The 21,594-nt window shown below is 27.9% G+C and overlaps 1 protein-coding gene across 2 annotated transcripts in view; it reads left to right on the forward strand.

Annotated features, from left to right (window-relative positions):
• LOC100198795 (uncharacterized) overlaps positions 1 to 15,811 on the forward strand; it is a 31,356-nt gene extending 15,545 nt beyond the window's left edge. For both annotated transcript variants that reach the window (XM_065799416.1, XM_065799417.1), the window contains exons 7-14: positions 4,225 to 4,339; positions 4,495 to 4,634; positions 7,979 to 8,140; positions 8,294 to 8,446; positions 11,412 to 11,525; positions 11,649 to 11,705; positions 11,782 to 11,959; positions 15,662 to 15,811. In XM_065799416.1, coding sequence (XP_065655488.1) covers positions 4,225 to 4,339; positions 4,495 to 4,634; positions 7,979 to 8,140; positions 8,294 to 8,446; positions 11,412 to 11,525; positions 11,649 to 11,705; positions 11,782 to 11,959; positions 15,662 to 15,798 — 1,056 coding nt within the window. In that variant the 3' untranslated portion in view covers positions 15,799 to 15,811. The remainder of the gene's footprint in view (positions 1 to 4,224; positions 4,340 to 4,494; positions 4,635 to 7,978; positions 8,141 to 8,293; positions 8,447 to 11,411; positions 11,526 to 11,648; positions 11,706 to 11,781; positions 11,960 to 15,661) is intronic.
• The last annotated feature ends 5,783 nt before the right edge of the window (positions 15,812 to 21,594 follow it).

The following is a 21,594-nucleotide window of genomic DNA, read 5'->3' on the forward strand; positions in this document are numbered from 1 at the left end:
ACTGATTAACAGTCTTTGTTTAACTTACAAATAATAATAAAAAATTAAGTCACAAATGCGTATCACCAGAAAAAATATACAAGCAAACTGAAATAATTATTGATGAGGCTAATTCTATTTATTACCGCAAATATCAAGTATTTTACATTTTATAGTTTTATCAAATGTACCACAATTTAATTATACTATATTATAATCTAAAGTTGTTGTTTGTAACAATAATTAAATATGTGTGGATACAAAATATATAACACACTAATTTCCTTACATATTTAAAAAATATTGGATTAGAACATTGTGAGGCTAATTATATTTTCTCCCTTGTATAATAAAAAGAGGATATCATGGAGTTGGATAAAAATGTAATAATGCATTTAAAGTTTAAAATTAATTGATAAAGTTCAACTTTAAGTGCAACTTTATCTGCTGTTAAGGTACTTTATCTCAGCTTTGGACCTGTAGTCCGATTTAAGCTTTTAAATCCATAAAAGAAAAGATGCTTTTCTTTTCCTACAAGAAACCCTTGGAAAGGTGCTAACATTGTCATGGAAAATCTATGTTGCCATACTTTTCTTTTGTAAAGCATGCTAGGTGTGGCTTGTCAAAGTATGCAGAACAGTGAACAGAGGCAATTTATGAAAATTTAAGCCTACATAGCAAATATATAAATGTAGTATAGAGTAGTATGGAGTTTAAAAACTGTTGTTGTTGATTTTGGAATAAAAAAGATTGTAATATTTAATGTTACTATAATGTTTAATGTTATATAAAAGTTATATTATGATAAAAAATTTTTGAAATTTATTTTATTATAAAATAAAGATGTCTTGAATAAAATGCAAGATTATTGGACGGGGACAAATTTGAGACATCATTTCCACTTGTGGTAGATGGGTTTTTAATAAAAACTTGAACTAAATTAAAATTCATCAATAGATTCCAAGTTTCATTAAAAATTACTTTGGCATTTAGAAGTTATGGCAGAGTTTTTAGTCCTTAGCCTTGACCTTGCCTTAAGGCCAAAAATTAAGGCTTTGGTCTTGGCCTTGAAACTCTTGGCCTTGATCTTGAAACTCTTGGCCTTGATCTTGGCCTTGATTTTTTTGGCTGTGGCCTTCATAAAAAATACATAAAATTAAAAAATTAAAAATTTTCATTCTTTATTTTTATGTATTTTTGTTTTCGGCTTTCATATATATCTACAAATATATTTTCTTATTGACTTCGTTGAATTCTGCGCATAACCTTGGTTTATTTTTACAACATGTGGTTTTATTGTCACAGCAATTGCTACCTACAGTTTTGTTAATAACTGGCCTTAACGTAAGGCAAAAATTAAGTCTTTGGTCTGAAAAATGTTTGCGTTGGCCTTGAAACTCCTATTATTGGCCGTGACCTTAAAACTCTTGGTCTTTTCCTTGGCCTTGTAACTTTTGGTGTTGGTCTTGACCTTGAACCGTGTGGCCTTGGCCTTGCTACTTTTGGCCATGTTAACTACTCTGCTTTACAATACCATAACAGTTATGGTATTGTTAAGTATACAACCCCCTCATTTCTGCTTCAAAGTTTTAGGTTTGATTTTGATTTTTAGCAAATGAAATTGATTTTAATTTTTTTTGAAATCATGCAATGAAAACAATGCATTATCATCATAAAAATCCCAGTTGTTACTCGATTAAACTTACTGGGCTTACTGGCCCACAGTGGTACATTTTATTAAAGTTATGACAAAAACATTTTTTTTAGCCTGTAATTAGAATTAATGAACATTTTGATACTGATTAAAAATTATTTAGTTCAATAAGGAATTATCTTTTTCCGGATATTTCTAGAATTCCAGATATTTCTATAAAGTTGTTTTTTTTTCGGATGACCAATAAATATTTGGAAATACAAGTTAAAATTTTTTTTTTTGTCATCAAATAATTAAAACAGTTAAGATAATAATTTTTTATTAAATTATGTTAATTCATAAACTCTTATTTAAATAAGTATTGAAATACTTTTCTTTTATATAAAAGAATGTCTGCCAAAACCTTTCTTTTCAAACACATGATATATTTTTAGTTGCACAAAATACATTTTTATTTTCGAATTTCTCCGAATATTTCTTAAAAAATATTTTCCTGATTTTTTCCTGATATTATTAGAAAAAAATTTCTGGATTTTTTAACTATGACCAAGATAATCACTGTTCAATTAAAAAAAAAAAAAAAACGCCACGCACCAAGACAACTGACTTCATAGTTAGTTCTATTTATTATTAAATATTTATCTCCCAAAGTATATCAAGTTGAAGCAAAATTTCATAAAAAAATAAAAAATATTTTTTTTTTAATAAAAATTAATATTTTAAAATTAATTGTAAAAATAATACTAAATATTAATATTATATAAAAAATTTTAAAAACATTTTTAAACAAAAATTAAAAAAGACATTTCAAAAATTCAAGAACTCACAAATAATTAAATAATTATTTTTAAATTATTCAATTGCTTGATATCTTACTTGATTAATATTTCATTTGTAATAGAGTCTGGTTTTATTTCGCTAATTGACTTGAAAATTTTAGAAAAATGATGTTGCAAAACTATAACCTCATTTCAATTTTACTCTACAAAATTCCATAATGTTGCAATTTGAATTTATAATTAGTACTTTGTTTTATTGCCGCCCATTCTGAATAACTTCAAATATTCGATTTGGCATACTTTTCGAATGTTTTCTAAGATCTGCAAGAGATATGTTCTTCCAAACATGAACAATTGCCTTTCAATTCATTGACATTCAAATATTGTTTCCCTTCTTCATAAACACCTCTTGCTAAGATGCCCTATACGTTTTTGATGGGATTTAAATCAGGTGAGAGCACTGGCCATTCTAATAATCAAATTTTCTTGCTGGTAAATCATGAGATATTTGACTTTGCTCTATGAATTGGAGCATTATCTTGCTGGAAAATAAAATTGGTGTTTTTGAATTGAAGTTTTTCCAAAATAACTGAACGCACCCCAAATCATTACTCCTCCACCTCCTACAACCTTCTTTCTGAAAATATTTTTTCTTTTCTAATATCATGCCAGTGTAATTAAAGCCATCTGGACCATCAAGATTTAGTTTATTTTCATTGGACCACACAATCTTCCGCCTTTTTTTTCCCAAGTCATGTGATTTTTGGCCCATTGAAAACGAATGCGTTTGTACGCTTCAGTTAGTGTTGGAGATGTGCATTTTTTTGCATATCTAAGAACGCCTGACTTGTTAATTGCATTACTCACCGTCCTTCTTGAGCATTTCAATCCCAAATCAGCATTCCTTTGTCTTGCGGAGATTGTACAGTTATTAGCAGCATGCATAGTTTGTCACCATAGGCAAGCTGCAAGTATAGGTTTTCTACCACTTTGATGCTTCATGCAATAGTTTGTTGGATCATTTACGAAATTATTGATCGAATGTGGTAAACGTCTCAGTTGGCAAGCATTTGCCCTGTTTGATTAACACAATGACCTGTAGGCTTCCATCTTGTCTTTTTCTTCATCGGAGAGTGTAGCTCCTCTTGGCATTCGGTAGATTGTATTTTATAATTTTAAAATGTAATAAATTTTATTTAAAAACGGAAATTACTACTATTTTTGATGGCTTTTGATGCAGGTTAGATAACGAGGTTATAATTGTGCACCACGGATTTATAATTTGAGTTAATTAAAGTATAAACAGATTCATGTAAATTATTTTGTTTATTTTAAAGAATGATCTACAAATAGAATTTGATCAACAAACTTTGAAAGATAGTTTTAAGGTTTCTATACAGGTGAAGTTATAATTCTGCACCCCACTGTGTATGCAGGTTTTTAGAGGGCTTAATGTGGTTTAATCAAATTAAGTGCTCTAAAACTCAAGACTTTCTCAAAAATAATATCTGTTTACTTCACTATTCTTTAATCTTTATAGAATTTAAGCTTACTTTTTATTAGGAATGCATATTTATTTGAAAGTGAAGCAAACTGACATTATTTTTGCAGTTATTATTTTTCTTGCAAACATACATGAGACCTAAACCAAAATTTTGGTCAATTTATGTACTGAAGCCTCAATCTTTAGCTGTAAATATATGTATACATATTCCACAACTATTTTTTTTTTTGCTTTTTTTCTAATTCCATCTCAGATGGATTTATTTTTCATTAATAGGGTGACAAAATAAATAGCTTGTCTTTTTTTAGAATACTCCTGGTTTTGTATTCAAGAATTTACAATGTCTTATCATAGATGAAGCTGACAGGATACTAGAAATTGGTTTCGAAGAAGAAATGAAACAAATTATTAAAATATTACCAAGTTTGTTTTCAAATATTGTATTTATTTGCATTTTTTATATATAAAATTTATATACATGAAAATATATTGGTACTGTTAGTGGCCCTCTCAGCCTTGGGAAGATGAATAATATTTAATAACATTTTTAAGTTATTAATTATTGTTTTCTATAATAGAAAAAAGACAAACACTTTTATTTTCTGCTACTCAAACACGTAAAGTGGAAGATCTAGCTCGTGTTTCTTTAAAAAAGGCGCCATTATATGTTGGAGTTGACGATGACAAAGAAGTTTCTACTGTCGAAGGCTTAGAGCAAGTAAATAAGTTTTTGTTATTTATGTATTAATAGTGTATTCACACTTTTGTTTGCAACTTTTGTTATTTTCTTATAACAAGTTTAATATGTGGCCATGATAGTAATTGTAGAAAATAAAATGGTGATGATGGAATGTTGTAAATGTTGTTGGAGTAGGTAAAGAAATCCTACATTTACTATGTGTTTTTGAAATTTTGCCTAAAAGAGGGAGGGCCTCATTAGAAAAAATTTACCCAAGTATGACAATTATATTCCATACGTAAATGAATGAGAGGTAACCCCAGCAGGTAGTAACTTTGTCATGGATTGTATATATGGTTTCCGTTAGAATTCAGTAGTAAATCATAATTCAAAATAATGTAAATTAGAGTATTGCCGTTATAATATAGAAATGTTAACAATATTGTGGAATTGTTGGCAATAAATAGCTGGGTTTTGTTAGGGTTAAAAATGGCTAACCACTAAAAAACCCCAAGCTGTTACAGAGGCAAAATCAGATTCGAGTTTAGCTGCCTGTTCTAAGCAATCAAAAATAGATGACTTTTTTGTCAAGACTGGAGTATATAGTTATGTTATCAGTAAACAACAAACACTAATATTATCAAAAAGATCTTAAATGAGAAACAACAGAGTTTTTTAGTTACTGGAAGTTACTAAAAGTGAAGAAAAGTATCAGAGTTTATTGAAAGCCTTTAATATGATATGTTGATATATCAAGAGAAAATCTCATTGCTTCCAACTAATTCGCAATAAAACCTTTTTGTTATGTTTAACAAGCCAGCAGTAGAATGAGAGGATCAAAATTTATATTGATTGACAGAGACTGTTAGTTGTTGTTAAGATCCGTAAATGTGTAACAACTATTTCAGAAATATATTGATTGATTGAGTCTAAAGTTGTTAGACTCAATCAATCAATATATTTCTGAAATAGTTGTTACATTTACGGAAGTTTACAAATAGTACATGTACTAATCTTAAGTAAAAACCTTGCAATTAAAAGCCAATAAATATATTGTTAATGCTAATAGCAATATTAATCGTCCACAGCAGTAACAAAACAAACATTAAAAGTTGTAGTAAAAATAATAATAATAATAAAAGTGGTAGTAGTAATAATAACAATACAATGATAACAATAAAAATGATAATAATATAAATAAAATAAAATAAGAAATTAATTACAATAATCATAACAAAAATAATAGTAATCTAGTATTAGTCACATACATTCACACGTATAAAGACGCATACAAATACATATATACAAACACACATACATACTTACATTCACAAATATATATATATAAACACTTATACTTATATTCCTCTGTATTGTATACATACATTATATACACACATATATATAGATTCATATATATATACACATACATATTAGGGTGGCCGTTAAAATAACTTTTTTTTAAATGTCTGCTCTCACCCTCTAAATGTGTTCTATATAATAAAATAACACTAGAATTAAAAAATTTTCGAAAAGAAAAATATTTTTAGGGGAAGCTCAAGACATCAGACAGGTTCCTATAATTATCAAAAAAATTGTTCTTCAAAAGTATATTATGTTAGGTCTCAAAAGAAGCGAAATTGTTTAAAAATTTTAAAAATAATCATCATTTTATAAAAAAAATATTCTTTTAGATTTCACTGCTTAAAAAATGACATTTTTTAACTAAAAATTAAAAACTTGCATTTTTACAAAAAAAAATTATATATTTTTTTTTCTTAATGTTTTTAATAAAGTGATAAAATTTTTTCAATTCTAGTGTTATTTTATTATATAGAACACATTTAGAGGGTGAGAGCAGACATTAAAAAAAAAAGTTGTTTTAATGGCCACCCTAAAACATATACATACACATATATACATACATACATACACTCACATACACACACACACACACACACACACACACACACACACACACACAAACACACACACACAAATACATATACACATATATATGCATACACACAAACATACATACATATACATGCACACATATACACATACATACATATATACTCACACTTATTCACATGCGCTTATCACAATCACTTATACACAGGTACACATATCTTTGAATTGATAACTGTATTTGATTAGGAAGGAGTGGAATAGGTTACTCTTTAAAACTGAGATTGATTGGAAAGCTTTTAGGTCATAGGGATGTTGTCAAGATGTAAGTATTAGAAGTTGGTTAATTTAAAATTAAACACTTTCTTAACTCATGATTAAAAAATTTTTAATAATAGTAGTCAAAAAGACTTATTGGGCAATAATTAGAGAATTGATCTACAGAGTAAGGAAATTTTTGAAACGACAAATGGTATTTTCCTGCTGAATGAAAACCATGATTACCACCCATAAATTACAAAATTAAAAATTAAATGTTTGTACCGCAATTAGAATTATGGTGGCGTGAGTTCTAATAAATCCATGGAAACAAAGTTTGATGTAAATGATTTACGTTTAATCTCCGGTATTGATTGAGGAAAGAAAAAATTTTTTTTTGTGCCTACACTTACGATTTATTTTGCTCTTTGTATTTATTAGGTTTTTGTTTTTTGTATAACAAAATTTGATACTTCTGATTCAAACAGAGATTGCAAGTTTTTGATACTGGATTGTATGGTTTGCATTGTTGAATAATCTTCTTTCTTATTGTAGGTATAAAGTTTTTTCTTTTAATTGCCATATTTCCTTAGATAACTCCGTATCATTCCTATGCCTAATTGTATGAAAAGATTTTAAATGGTTTGCATGCCAAAATTTAAAATGTGTTTCACTGACTCTAAATATACTTTTTATTTGTATTCTGGTTTGCTTGATTTAATGGCGGCCTGATAAACAATGTTATTAGACAGGCAATGGTTGTTCATTGTTTTTACTTGAATACTTAGCTCCTTATATTAAATGTTTTTATTGTGAGAATTTATAATGGATTTTATGTTTGGCATGTAGCAATAACTTATTTTTGTTTTTTCATTAAATATTTTATGGAGCCTGTGGTTAACTGGAAAGTGGTTGTCAATGAGATTCAAAAAATATTTGCCTATTTTTGTTACAACATTTACACTGAAGCAGGATTGTACCAAATTATCTTGCATTTATGATTGAAATGTGTTGGTTTTATATTTGGATGATATGCAAGTTCACAATTGTTTTTTTAAAATTCTGTAAAAAATATAATTTCAGTTGAAAAACACAGAAAACCTGTGTTTTATATACTGATCATGTTGAACTTATTAGGTTCATTGAATAATATTTAATATAAATAAATGTTATATGAGTAATAAATTTACCTCACTACAAAAATGTGTTTTTAGGGATATATTGTTGTTCCATCAGAAAAGCGCTTTTTGTTGCTATTTACATTCCTCAAGAAAAATATGAAGAAAAAAGTGATGGTCTTTTTTTCATCTTGCCATTCTGTAAAGTTTCATTCAGAATTGCTTAATTATATTGATATTCCTGTTATGGATATACATGTAGGTTACAGCTTTGTTTGATTACTTATCATATTCATGTTTGAATAATATGTTGATCTTTTCTGTTATTGTTTTTTTAAAGTACTGTTAGTGTTACTTAAGAAAATGTTAGTTTTTGTAATATGTACTTACTACTTTTGTTATTGCTGTTAGGGTAAACAAAAACAGCAAAAGAGAACAAGTACATTTTTTGAGTTTTGTACTGCAGAAAGTGGCATTTTATTATGTACAGATGTTGCAGCTCGTGGTCTTGACATCCCAGAAGTTGATTGGATTGTTCAATATGATCCACCAGATGATCCAAAGGTTTTTTATTGTTTATTAAAATTTATTGTTTAATTTTTATATGCATGGTTGTCTTTAGTAGTTAGATATATCATGTTGTTATTTAAGTTATGAAGTTTTAGTAAACAAAGTCATCAGTTTTTTTTATTTGAATTCCATATGCAACTTTAGTTGGATTTTTTATCAAAAATCTGTATAATAACACTAAACTAAACTCAAGCCATTTGACAGCAAAAGATTTGTTAACATAATTATTTGTTTATTAATTTTGATAACTTTTATGGTTGATGTGTTAAATTTAAAAAAACTCTTCAAAAATTCTTTAAAAAAAAAAAAGCTCTATCTCTTTGTAAAAGATTAGCTAGCAAGTAAGGAATTCAAAATTTAACTTGTTTTTATTGCCTACACATATGGCTGCAGGACAGTTACAGTCAAGGTGGTTTTTCTTTTCTTTGGTTTCAGTTTTTCTGATTATCAGGTTTTATCTCTTTTAATTCTTTAACAAAATATTTAGTCATTTTCATTGATCAGTGTCTTTAAGTGACTCAGACATCCTGAAAGCAGATAATTTAGCATGATTTTTCATTTTTACAAAATTTAACTAGATGAAGTGTTTATTTCCAGGTCTTGAGTTTATGATGATCCTGTCCTGGTCATGATGTTATTCTGATTTTATATTCGGGCAGTTGGATCTTAGTTGGATCCTTATCTGTGGTGAAGGAAACTTACCTTGGAAAAAGAAACTTTAAATATAAAACCAATTTAACTGTGGGTTAGGAGTAGGAGTAGCTCTTAAAGCTTGGGTGTGATCTTTCTAGTGATTGTTTTTATCATTTTAAAACATGCAGTCTGGATCTGCAAAACAAGTTAATTTTAGGAATGACATCATTTTGTAAAAAATTATTTTAACTCCTCCATAATGTCCAAACCGCACTAGTGTGGAACCACTGCGGTAGTGGTGTAGTGGTAGAGCACTTGCCTCATAAGCAAGAAGTTCTTAGTTCGATTCCCACCACTTACTTGGTAGTACCACGCTTAACTTTTTTCTCCGCGCAGTGGCCTTGTTCATCAAGGTTTGTGTTTCTGAATTATAGAGTTGAAAGAGGGTTGTAACCACAACTAATCTAGCCTACTTGATTGTAGTGGCCTACATGGCCTTAGGGAGGTAAATTAAAATTGAAAAAATACAATGTAAAAGTCATCATTCTTTTTTTATGGAGCTTGTCTTCATATTTTATATAGCTCATTGGAACTTGTTACACCAAGAAGAGTTACATCATTTGTTTGTGTAACATTAAAGTTACATCATTTGTTTGTGTAACATTAAAGTTACATTGTTTATTTGGTGATTTTATTAAAGTTGGTCCTTTTTTTTCTGATTTAATAAAAGAAGTTTTTGGTTCCATGCTTTTCTCAGCTTTTCTGAACTTGTCTTATTGCATTAGTTCTACACTTGAGGTATCATCGGTTATACTAACCAGTCTTACTGCATTAATCTATCTTTATTGGCCACTTTTCACATATTTTTGAAAATATCAACATATAAAAACCTTTGTACAGTGTGTTAAATTCTGTAAACAATGATCTTGGCAATAGTTTTTATTATTTTTTCTATATTTTAGGCCTCAATCTTTTATGTCAATCATAGTTCAGAAATCCTGTGAAAAAAAAGTCATTCTTTAGTGATTCTGAATTGCTATTGTTTCTCTAACTACAAAAACTACTTTTATTATATCTGAAAAGTTTTAAATATAAATATCTGCTAATTTATAACAACTGTTTTGTTAAACATTCACTATTAATACACAGAATATAATATCTTTTGGCAGTCATTGCTTTTTGTAGAAAAGAAAAAATTAGTGTATATCTCTTAAATAATGACTTTTTTGAAAAACTCACAAAAAGTCAAAAAACTCCTTTGTGAATTTCTCTCACAAATGTAAAAGAGTTTGTTTAATTAAAAAGTTATAGTAATAAATAAAAACATATTTAACTCAGGAAAAAAATTTTAGCAAACTTAAGGAAAAAATTTTTTAGCAAACTTTATTTACTCTGAACTAGTTTTTTTTTTTTTTTTTTTCAATTTTTAAAGTTGGCATTGATACAAGAGCTTATTATTAGTATTGCATGCAAAAAACAAACTGTTCATAAATTATGGCCAATTTAGCTCATGTGGCTTTTAGGGCAAAAAATGTGAGTTTTATCATTACAGCAAAAGAACATTGTGCAAGATTTATATCACCATACCTACCAGGTACAACCTCAATTAGGTTTACCTTTTAAAACTAATAAAAAGATTATCTATTATTTAGAAAAGTATTTTATTTTCTAAGATATTATGAAAGTATTCCCTCCTATATTTGCCTTATTTTTGAGGTGCAATCTATAAATTATATTAAGTATTATTATATATTTATAACACAGAAAAATATTTGACATAAAAGAAATAAGTAATAAATGAAACAATGTGCATGCACATTTAACTAGATGAAGTGTTTATTTCCAGGTCTTGAGTTTATGATGTCCTGCACATAAGACTATAAAATGATTTTTTTATGAACTAAAACGTTTTGTTTGTTCTTTTGATTACTACATAAAAGTTTCACAAGTATACCCTTTACAAAAAAGAATTTTTTAAAAAGCTATTTTGCATACTTCAAATATAGTTGAAGTGACTTTTTTAAGCAAGACATTTTTTATAGCAATTTTTAGATAATGTTTATTGGAGGCAGGTTTATTGAGAAGGCTATTAATAATGGAGGTTTATTGGGGGCTGGTAATCTATTTAACATTTTCAACAAAAAATAAATAATTTTCCTGACATTTAAATTATAGTGTTACAACAGGTAATTAATGTTGATTAATTGATGCATATTTTTTCAAAATGGGTTTAAGGAAGCTTTTACAAAAAGGGTTATGTTTAAATCAGAAACATATTTAATGAGAATATTTATAACATTTTTATGAGTTTTTTTTTTGTTTATAGGAGTATATACACAGGGTTGGTCGAACAGCTCGTGGATCTCAAGGTCGTGGTCATGCTTTATTATTTTTACTACCAGAGGAGCTAGGATTTTTACGTTATCTAAAACATGCAAAGGTTTCTAATTTTTTTATAAAATTGTTGAACATTTAAAAATTTAAGTGTTGCTTTTTTGTTTGTAAAAGTAGTATCATTAAAATGGTAAATAGAAATCTTCAATTTTTAAATTTTGATTTTTAGGTTCCATTAAATGAATACGATTTTTCTAAGGCAAAAATATCTAACATACAATCACAGGTTAATTTTGGTTACTTTGTTTTTTAAAAAAAACTAGAAAATAATAGAAGTTGATGTCAATATTGTTTTTCATTAGTTGGAAAAACTTATATCAAAGAATTACTTTTTAAATAAATCTGCAAAAGATGGGTATCGTTCCTATTTACAAGCCTATGCTTCTCATCAGCACCGTAATATTTTTAATGTAAATACCATTGACTTGCAAAAAGTAGGACTTTCATTTGGATTTACTGTTCCACCAAATGTAAACTTGAGTAAGTGGATTTTCCTGAAATTTTCTTATCATTTTTGATAATAAAGATAATATTTAGGATTATTAAATTTGTAAAAAATTGAATTAAACATTGAAAATGTTTTTTTATATACAAACTGATTATACAAGCAATATTTAAACTATATTTAAATCATTTTAAAAAAACTCATAACTTCTCTGCATAGTATCTTAAAAAAGTCACAGTTTTAAAAAACTTCTTTAAACTTATTAGTTTAATTTTGATTAGCTAATCAAAGTTAGATTTTTTTTCAATAAAAATTTGAATGATTTAAATTTTAATGTAATATTTTAAAATTTAAATGTTTAGTTTATATATATTTCCCTTTGACTAAAAATGTTTACATCATTAATATTATTATTTATAACAGTAAATAATGAAAAACTTTATTATCCTATAGTGTAGTTAGTTTTAAACATGTTTTACGATTGGCGATCAATAGATTTAACTTTTAATTTTAAATATAATAATAGGCAAAAATAATATAAAATATTAGATAACAATTCTTTAATAAACAACATAATTTTTAAGTCTGTTCAAAATTAAATTCAACAAAATAGTTTCAAGAACATAGTAAAATACTAAATAACAGAGCATAGTAAGATACTTGAATCATTTATATCAATACCAGTAGCTAAACAATCATGCATAAGTTCCTCAAAACTTCCAACAACTCTGAAAAGAGTTTTCTACCTAAGCTTTTGAATGTAACGATATTAGTATTGATATTGGCAGATACCTTGATTATAGATAATCCGAGTTTTATTTGTAAGCTTTGGTTTTTCATAGTCTGATGATGCTTCTTTACTTTAAAACCCAAAACCTTGAAAATAAATTTTGTAGAGTTAAATTTTAAAGGAGGAATTAGTGTCATTCCCAACGCGTTCCTAGATTGATTTCTGTTTAATTTTTTTCTATGCATTGATGACCTAAAGATGCTGAGTTGGCTTTGTAAGCAAGATATTCCGAGTTCGTTTCTCACTGTGTCTCTGGTAGTACCGTACTCAAAACGTTTTTTCGTGCAGGTGTAACAATAATTAAAAAATATATACAGCATTGGACAAAACATTTGCAATCAACATCGAACAATGCTAAAAAGTGTTCCTAATTTTACGTGTCTTAAAAACGAAACGAACTATACTACCACAGCAAACAGTTAAGGAGTCTGGAGTTATAGCATGCCATGACATGAGCAATCAGCTGACAGGTGACAGCACACAGGCAGAATTTCGTTGACAAGTGCCATTTTGCAGCGGACAAAACAAGTGCAACTTTTGGTTTGTTTCATTTTCTTAAGTCTGGTCTGTGTCAACGTCACAGAAGTTTTTTAATAATTAAAGGAAGTTTCCAGAAGCATGCAGAAGCTTCCAGAAGTTTCCAGAAGAAGCATCCAGAAGTATCCAGAAACATTCAGAAGCATCGAAAAGAAGCATCTAGAATCTTCCAGAACAGGTTCACACAGGTTCATTTTACTATATAAGAGACATGTAAATCGACATGTAATTCAGTCAGTATATGGAAGTCAATCAGTCAGTATTATCAAGACAGTTTATCGAAGTGAGTTTTATCAAAATGTTTTATCGAAGAACATCAATGCAAAAAGTGAAATACAACAAGTGTTTCATTACATCAATGCAGTCCACATCCAACCAAGAAGTTGTGTTCCACAGAGCATTATTGTATCATCACAAGGTAAATGTAACACGGTAAGCCTTGAGAAGCGTGATTATTTATTTTTATTATTTTTATGACTTCAAGTGCAAAAATGGCTCCCGACAGTCTTGGATTGGAACTAAGAAAGAAAATTATTGGCGATTACGTAAGTGGAATGTCACAAAAAAGTATTTGTGATAAATATCGCGTGAAAAAATGGACCGTATCAAGACTATGTTCCAAATATCGTTCTACGGGGAAGTTGGCAGCAGATAACAAAGGTGGAAGACCACGTTCCACCACTTCTAGAGAGGATTCTATGATCGTCAGATCCGTCGGATTGTTTTCTCGACGCCCTGTAAAGAAACCGCTGATTTCACTAAAAAACCAAAAGAAAAGACTCCTGCTTGCTACATCTCATATTGACTGGAATGTGCGGAAATGGCGAACTGTCCTGTTCAGTGATGAATCGAAGTTCAACATCATTGGGAGCGATGGCATTTGTTGTGTACGTCGACCGGCCGGAAAACGCCTCGATTTACGTTACTGCCATAAGACCGTGAAGCATGGTGGAGGCAATGAAATGGTCTGGGGGTGTTTTTCGGCTAACGGTCTAGGTCCAATACATCGAAACGATGGAATAATGGACCGTTTCATGTATAAAAATATCCTGAAAGATGTTATGTTACCTCATACTGAATGAAATATGCCAATAAAATGGGTTTTTCAGCAAGACAACGAGCCGAAACATACTGCAAAAGTAGTCAAGCAGTAGTTTCAAGACAACCACCTATCGGTGATGGATTGGCCGCCTCAATCTCCGGATCTTAACCCTATCGAGAACCTGTAGGAGATCGTCAACCGCAGAATTAATCGTGAAGGTGTTCGTAATAAGGATCAACTGTTTGAACAAATCCAAAAGGCCTGAGCAGCGATTCCACAAAGTTTCATTGATCACCTGATCGAATCTATGCCTCGAAGATGCAAGGCTGTGATCGACAACAAAGGATTCGCCACGAAATATTGATAGCGAAATACAGCTTGGTCAACATTTTGCCAAGTTGCACTTGTTTTGTCCAGATGGAAATCAACTTTTTTTAATACTTTTAATTAATTTATTAATTTTCGTGTACAAATAATGAACTTTGTGATGAATAAAACTTGAAGAACTTTGTCTCTAAACAGTTACATAGTTTTTTCTCTAAATTGAAAAAATGCAGCACTTTTATGTAAAGAAACTAAATTAGCATTATTTGGTTGTACTCGTTTTGTCCGATATTGTATATATTAGCTTCGTCGGCTGTAGTGGTCCCACAGTATAGGAGAGGTGAATAAAAATAATATAAACTCCCTATCGAAGAAGTGTTGGCTGTAGTTGGAAGTTTTTAAATTTGTTTAAAAATACAAAGTAAATAAACGACTTCCTGTTTTTTTGAACTTGACAGAGGTAGAATATGATGTTAAAATGTTTTTTAAAACAAAAAATAGTTTTTAATAAAAAGATTATTATTTTCAAAATTTTTATACAGTTTTACTTTAATTGAAACCCAGGTTGACCTATTTTTAAAGACTTTTTCAATAATGTTAAAGACCTGATAAATATTTAAGGTCTTGGGGATCCCTAAAAATATTTTTTATTTGAATACCTTTTAAATCCAGTGTTATTTTATTATATAGAATACAAATAAGTGGTCAGCATAAGTATTTTTTTAAATTGTATTTTTGACATCCAACTGTTCGTGTTTTATGCACAGCGTGTCTATAGCAATGTTTGCATGTAACAATGTTTAACCAAGAATGAGTGATTGTGATTTCTTAATCGCTCTGATTCATAAATCCGTTTTATATTATTTTTAATTATAATTATTTTATACTATAGTTATTCTTTTCTGCAATTAAAGTAATATTTTGTATAATTAATATTTAATTATTGTTTTTTAATATTAAATATAATAACTTAGTATTAATAAATAATAGTTTGTAAATTAATTTTTTTGATAATATTGACTGAATTTTTTATCGTGATTACAGGTGTCCATGCAAGTAACAGTAATAAGCTACAAAAGAGGAACGGTGCTACCGTATACGGTACTGGCAGTCACGGATTCAAACCCTCAAAAAGTGTAAAACGTTTTAAACCTTTAAATAAATTAAATGATCGTAGGTGACGATTTTAAATCATCAATACTTTTTTGTTTGACCACGTATATAAAATAACGATGCTACATGTGTTTCTCTTAAAATATGTCATTTGAAGAATTTTTTTTTTTTCTAATTGTTTGCAAATTTAAGGCTTCTGTCCATTTGAAACTAGGTATCAATTATCAATTTTGGTATCATTTTATGTTTCACTCAATAAAATTAATAAAGTCTCAAAATCCTCTATCAATCATATTTAAATAATTCATTCAATATTTGTTTGAGTATACAAAATTGTTTAATAATGCTTTTCGAACTTTTTGCTCGATTCATTCATTGCCTGTTTCACAATAAATTTGCTAGGGGCTTGCAGCAATTTAAAATTATTTTGTATAATTAATTGCTAGCGAAGTCCTTAACAATTTTTAAAGTTACAATATATTTAAAAAAATGTATGGCGAACTGTAACAGTATTTTTTCATAATCAAAATAAAAAAAAAAATTTTCTGGTTTTCTTCTGAAAAAGAAAATTATAATCATTAGGAAAATGCTATTCCGCAAAAAAAACAAAAAAAAACCTGACAGTCCAGATACAGTTCTTTATGAAAAACGCTTTTTATCTGGATATGCAACAACTACCAAATTAGGCCATAAATGGTCTAATGATTCTCTATCAGCTTTTACTTGTCAAACCAAGTTTGATATCTACTGATCCAACGCAAACTGAACAAACTTTAAAACATCTTCGTCTGTCCGGAAAATGTCCGATAGGCTTGATATATTTTCGGCTGCTTTTAACATTTCATGCTTTTGGTCATTACTTCAGAAGTTAAAAAAAATTAAGAAAATGATGCTGATGAAGTTAATCTAACTTAAGACTTTGCGTATAAACAATCGCTGATCAGTTAGTCAACAGACTTTGAAAATTAATTGATTGTCAGATTCGTGTTTAAAATCAAAAATGATCATACCTTCAAAGGATACTTGAAATTAGGCGGAAAATTGGATCTCTATCTGACAACAGGATTTTCATAATTTTTGTTCGAAATGACCAGAAGCTATTATTTTTGTTAATAACAGTAAAAAGCAGTAAAATAGTGAATCTTTGCAACGCATCCACTACATAAGCTCTATTGCAATTTAAATAAAATACAGCTCAGAAACTACTGTGCAATCATTTGACTGCTTATGGATGAGTAAAGAAATTTTATAAACTTCTCGGTATTCCCCTTCTGACAAAGCATTCTTCGAAACTCAATTCTAATTGAATGATGGATGGTACAAAATTTTTAAACCTAAAAAATTTACTTTTTTTTTTTTTTCTGCATTTCTTTTTCTTGCTTTTTTTTGTAACTATAGTTTTAAAAAAAAATGCAAAAAAAAAAGATACATTTAATTGACGAAGTCATCAAATTATCCCTTACTATGCCTGCTCAGTTTTTGATAAAAATACTAAGTATACTAAAAATACTAAGTAAACCAGACTCTTTAGTAACTATAGTTTATGTTTTATGTTTCATTTTACGGAGGACCACAACATCTTTGCAGATTTTTATCAGTTTGTAAGCTTTGATTCTAAATTTCTGTTTAAATAAACACAGTTTGTTTTAGATGAATAAAGAACGTTACGAATACCTTTTACCTTAATTTGCAACAATAATTCGTGTAAGTCAAGAAATATATTTCGAAAGATCGATCCATGTTTGGCTAAATACAACTTGTTTTTGTTTTATTTTGTGAATCTGTTCGTAACAACTAGATCATAGAAAAAAATCAAAAGTTTTATTATGATATGAAAATAAGCATGCTGGTGTAATATCTTAAATGGTGTAATATATATATATATATATATATATATATATATATATATATATTCACGACTACATATTAAATACAATTTTTTACAAATATAAGCAAAATATACTTCCGTTACAAAAAATATATGTAGCAAATAAAAATTTATATATATATATATATATATCTATATATATATATATATATATATATATATATATATATATATTCACGACTACATATTAAATACAATTTTTTACAAATATAAGCAAAATATACTTCCGTTACAAAAAATATATGTAGCAAATAAAAACGAAAAAAAATAACACTCAGTTTAGAAAGAAGAAAAAAAAAATTTAATTTAGGTTGCATTATTTGAATATATTATGAAAGGCTTGATAAGATAGATTATGTTGATATAGGGAATTCGTAGAATACTAATGTTGTTTTTTTGAGCTCATTAGCTCAAAAAAACAACATTAAATAAGTAAAAAAAATACCAACCTGACAATTAGAACTAATTTTTACCAAATATATAAATACCAAACCTGACAATTAGAACTAATTTTTAGAATATACTAATTTTTAGAATATGAGCACTTTAAATTAATTTAAGTGCTCATATTACCAAGTGGTCTGTGTAATATGAGCACTTTTGCTACTTTTTTTAAAACCTCTGTGTTTTTAACAAAAAATTTTGGATGCCTAAATATCTCAGTGGATCAAAAGTAGGAACCCTTCAAAATAGTTTATTCGCAAAAATTTTGTATCCAACATAATTATTTTTGAAAATATACCAATTTTCGATTTAGGTGCTTATATTATTCTAATCTACCCTACGAAAAATCATTTTTAATGATCTATGGAAGAATTTAACGTAATTTTGGCAGTCAGAAATTATCTGGAGAGGGGCAGTTCTAAAATCGAAGTTTCATATTTTCCACTTGGGTGTGACAATATGTTTCTTTTTTTTTTCAATATTGTCAATTTTTTTTTAATATACTAACACATATACAAAAATTCAAAACAAAACAGTTTAAGCAAAAAAGACTTAATTATTAGAAAAATCTTATAATATTACACACAATCCTGTGTGAAACCTCATATAAGGGATCGTCCAAAATTACGCAACGCAAAATATATTTTAAAAATAGATGCGATATTTATTCTCTTTTACGCATTTTCATTAAACTTTGGCTATTTTGATTTCTTACTTAAATTGAACTCTGCGAAACTTTTGATCCTCTTTTGTTTATATATATATATATATATATATATATATATATATATATATATATATATATATATATATATATATATATATATATATATATATATATATATATATATATATATATATATATTGTTTATTTATAAGTGCAACTACATTCCTATGCAATAAAACTGCGCTTATTTAAAGAGAACCCGCTTGAAAATTGTTGATTGCTATCGATATAGGAGTTTATAAAATGGTTTGTTTTTCAATTATATGCGTAAAATTTGATAGATCAATGGTTTAATGCGCTGCCATCGGTGCCGTTTTGCAAGGGTTCAAATCCGCCCCTTAACACAATATATTTTCAATTTTTTCAATCTGGCCGTATATACTTATAGCAAAAAAACAAATGTAGCAAAAAAGACTTTCATTTGATAAAATAAAAGTTTTTTCTAACTACGGGCTTTTCATTTCTTTCTTTTTTTTTCTTCTGCCTCCACAACAGCACCGGAGTAGCACAGTAGTACAGAAGTAGTCGAACTGTCTCATTAAAAATTAATTTTTTCTTTATTAGATTACAGACCATAAGTTTTTTTAAACCATCCGTAGCTTATAAGGACTAATTACTTGAGCTTATTAATAGCATAAGTATCTTAATCATTACACATACGCAATAAATTTCTCGCGGTGTTTAGATGTTTTTAGAATTTTTAGCTTTTTAAAAATCCTTTCATTTGTTATAGTGTATAATAGGTTATGTATATAATATCTATAAAACTTAAAAAGTGTTTTAGTTGGTATTTTAAAAAAATCGAAAAAGATTAAAAAACAATTAGCTAGCAATGATTTGATTTGAATGACTGCTTTTTTGTTTAGGAGCTAAGCAAGCTAACCACTCGGCCACGCTGACATGACTCGCAATCATTACTTGGTGTATAGTTATCACTTCGTGGATTATAAGTTAATGAGTTGTGGATAAAGTTGCATACTCTTCCACATTCTTTTTAAGTTTTAAAGTTGATGAACTACTTTATAATTTAGCTTAAAATTTGAATTGTTTTCAATTTTTATATTGTGACACCATGTTTCTGTGAGGCAAATAACTTTAAAACCCATTTTTGTGCTGAGTAAAAAAACTTCAAACTTCACACAAACTTTTTTTTTGAATGCTTCAAATATTTAAATGTAGGATAGACCTAAATCTATTTCAGGATTTCAAGTATTTAAGTTGAAATATAATTAGTTGTAATATTAATTATAATTTGTAATTTCCTCGCTATTAATATAAAAATCAATATATGGATCTAAGTTCTCCTATGATTGTTCATAATTGGTTTTAAATTTGCATCGGAACAAACTACCCCGTCGTATCAAACACCAGTGAGCATATTAACATCAATCATACTGTTCAAAATTTACTTCAATGTATAAGATATCGTGAAAATGGCCCTACACTTTTAACTATATTCCAATAAATATATTATATTTTTTGAATTACTACAGTCTTTGAATAGACTTGACTGGGCTAATTTGCCTCTATGGTCAATCTGCCCCGTTCTACCCAACTGATTTTATATTATTATTACTATTAAATTTTTATTATTCTTATTTAGTATTATATTAACATTATCAACACTTTTTCTTTATTAACTCTTTCATTACTCTATTTTAAATATAATGATTTTAAACAATGATATTGAATTTTTTAACTTAAAGTCTTTAAATTATATTTATAGACTTATATATTATATAAATTAAAATTATAACTTATAAATTATAATTTGCAAATTTTTATTTATTAATTCGAAACCTCGTGACTCTTTTTGTCACAACTTTATAAATAAGTTGTTTGAATGCTTTTAAAAACTGTCTGTTGTAAAAGCTGTATATAATTGGATTTATTGCGGAATTCATTGCCGGTAAGATCATTATAAAAGTGGTATTTAAACACTCAACAAGTATTGGACTTTGAAGTTTCAAAAAGAAGTTTTGATCAATCTGCATAATGGTTTGTAAAATGCAACTTGGTAACCAACCGACGAGAAATGCTAAATAACTAATACCAAATAGTTTTGTCACTTTTAAATCTTTTAATAATATCTTTTTCTTTTTAATTTTTGTTTTTTTCTTACTTACTTGGTGTGTGGTTGGTGAATTTGTAGCAAACTTTCTTCCAAATAGAATTTTAAAATAAAAACATGTCACAATAAACACGGATGTGAAATATACGCCATAAATTGAAGTAGTATAATAAATTTGGTTTAAGTTCATACAAATACTGTTGACCTTGATGGCTAAAGATTTAGTATTATCCCACATAAATAAACTAGTGCCGCTCCATAAAATTGAAAACAACCAAATTCCGGTTATTAAAAGTTTCGTCTGCGTTGTCGTTATCCAATTAGAATACCGAAATGGAAATGTAAATGCAATGAATCTAGTATATAGCACAAAAAATAAAATCAATTGGTATTTTAAACAATTTACATTTAAAAAATGATAATTTTAAGATAAAAAAAATTGATTAAAGACAAATCGATTAAATACGAAAAAATTAACCTGTCAGCAGCTATGAAAAACACGCTTAATATACTTGCTACGTTTCCAATCGCATCAGCCAAGATATATATATAACATGAAGCAAGAGTATGGCAAAAGATCATTTTATGAACTATCTTTGATACGTTGAACGGGATTATAAAGCAACTTAATAGTACATCTGACAAAGCTATGAAAAAATTATATCACTTTTTTTAATTTAATTACAGCATTGTAACTTTAAACACCAACAAAAGTGAATCAAATTTCAACAGAA

This window comes from Hydra vulgaris, chromosome 06, assembly GCF_038396675.1.
Source record: "Hydra vulgaris chromosome 06, alternate assembly HydraT2T_AEP".
Classification (NCBI taxonomy): domain Eukaryota; kingdom Metazoa; phylum Cnidaria; class Hydrozoa; order Anthoathecata; family Hydridae; genus Hydra; species Hydra vulgaris.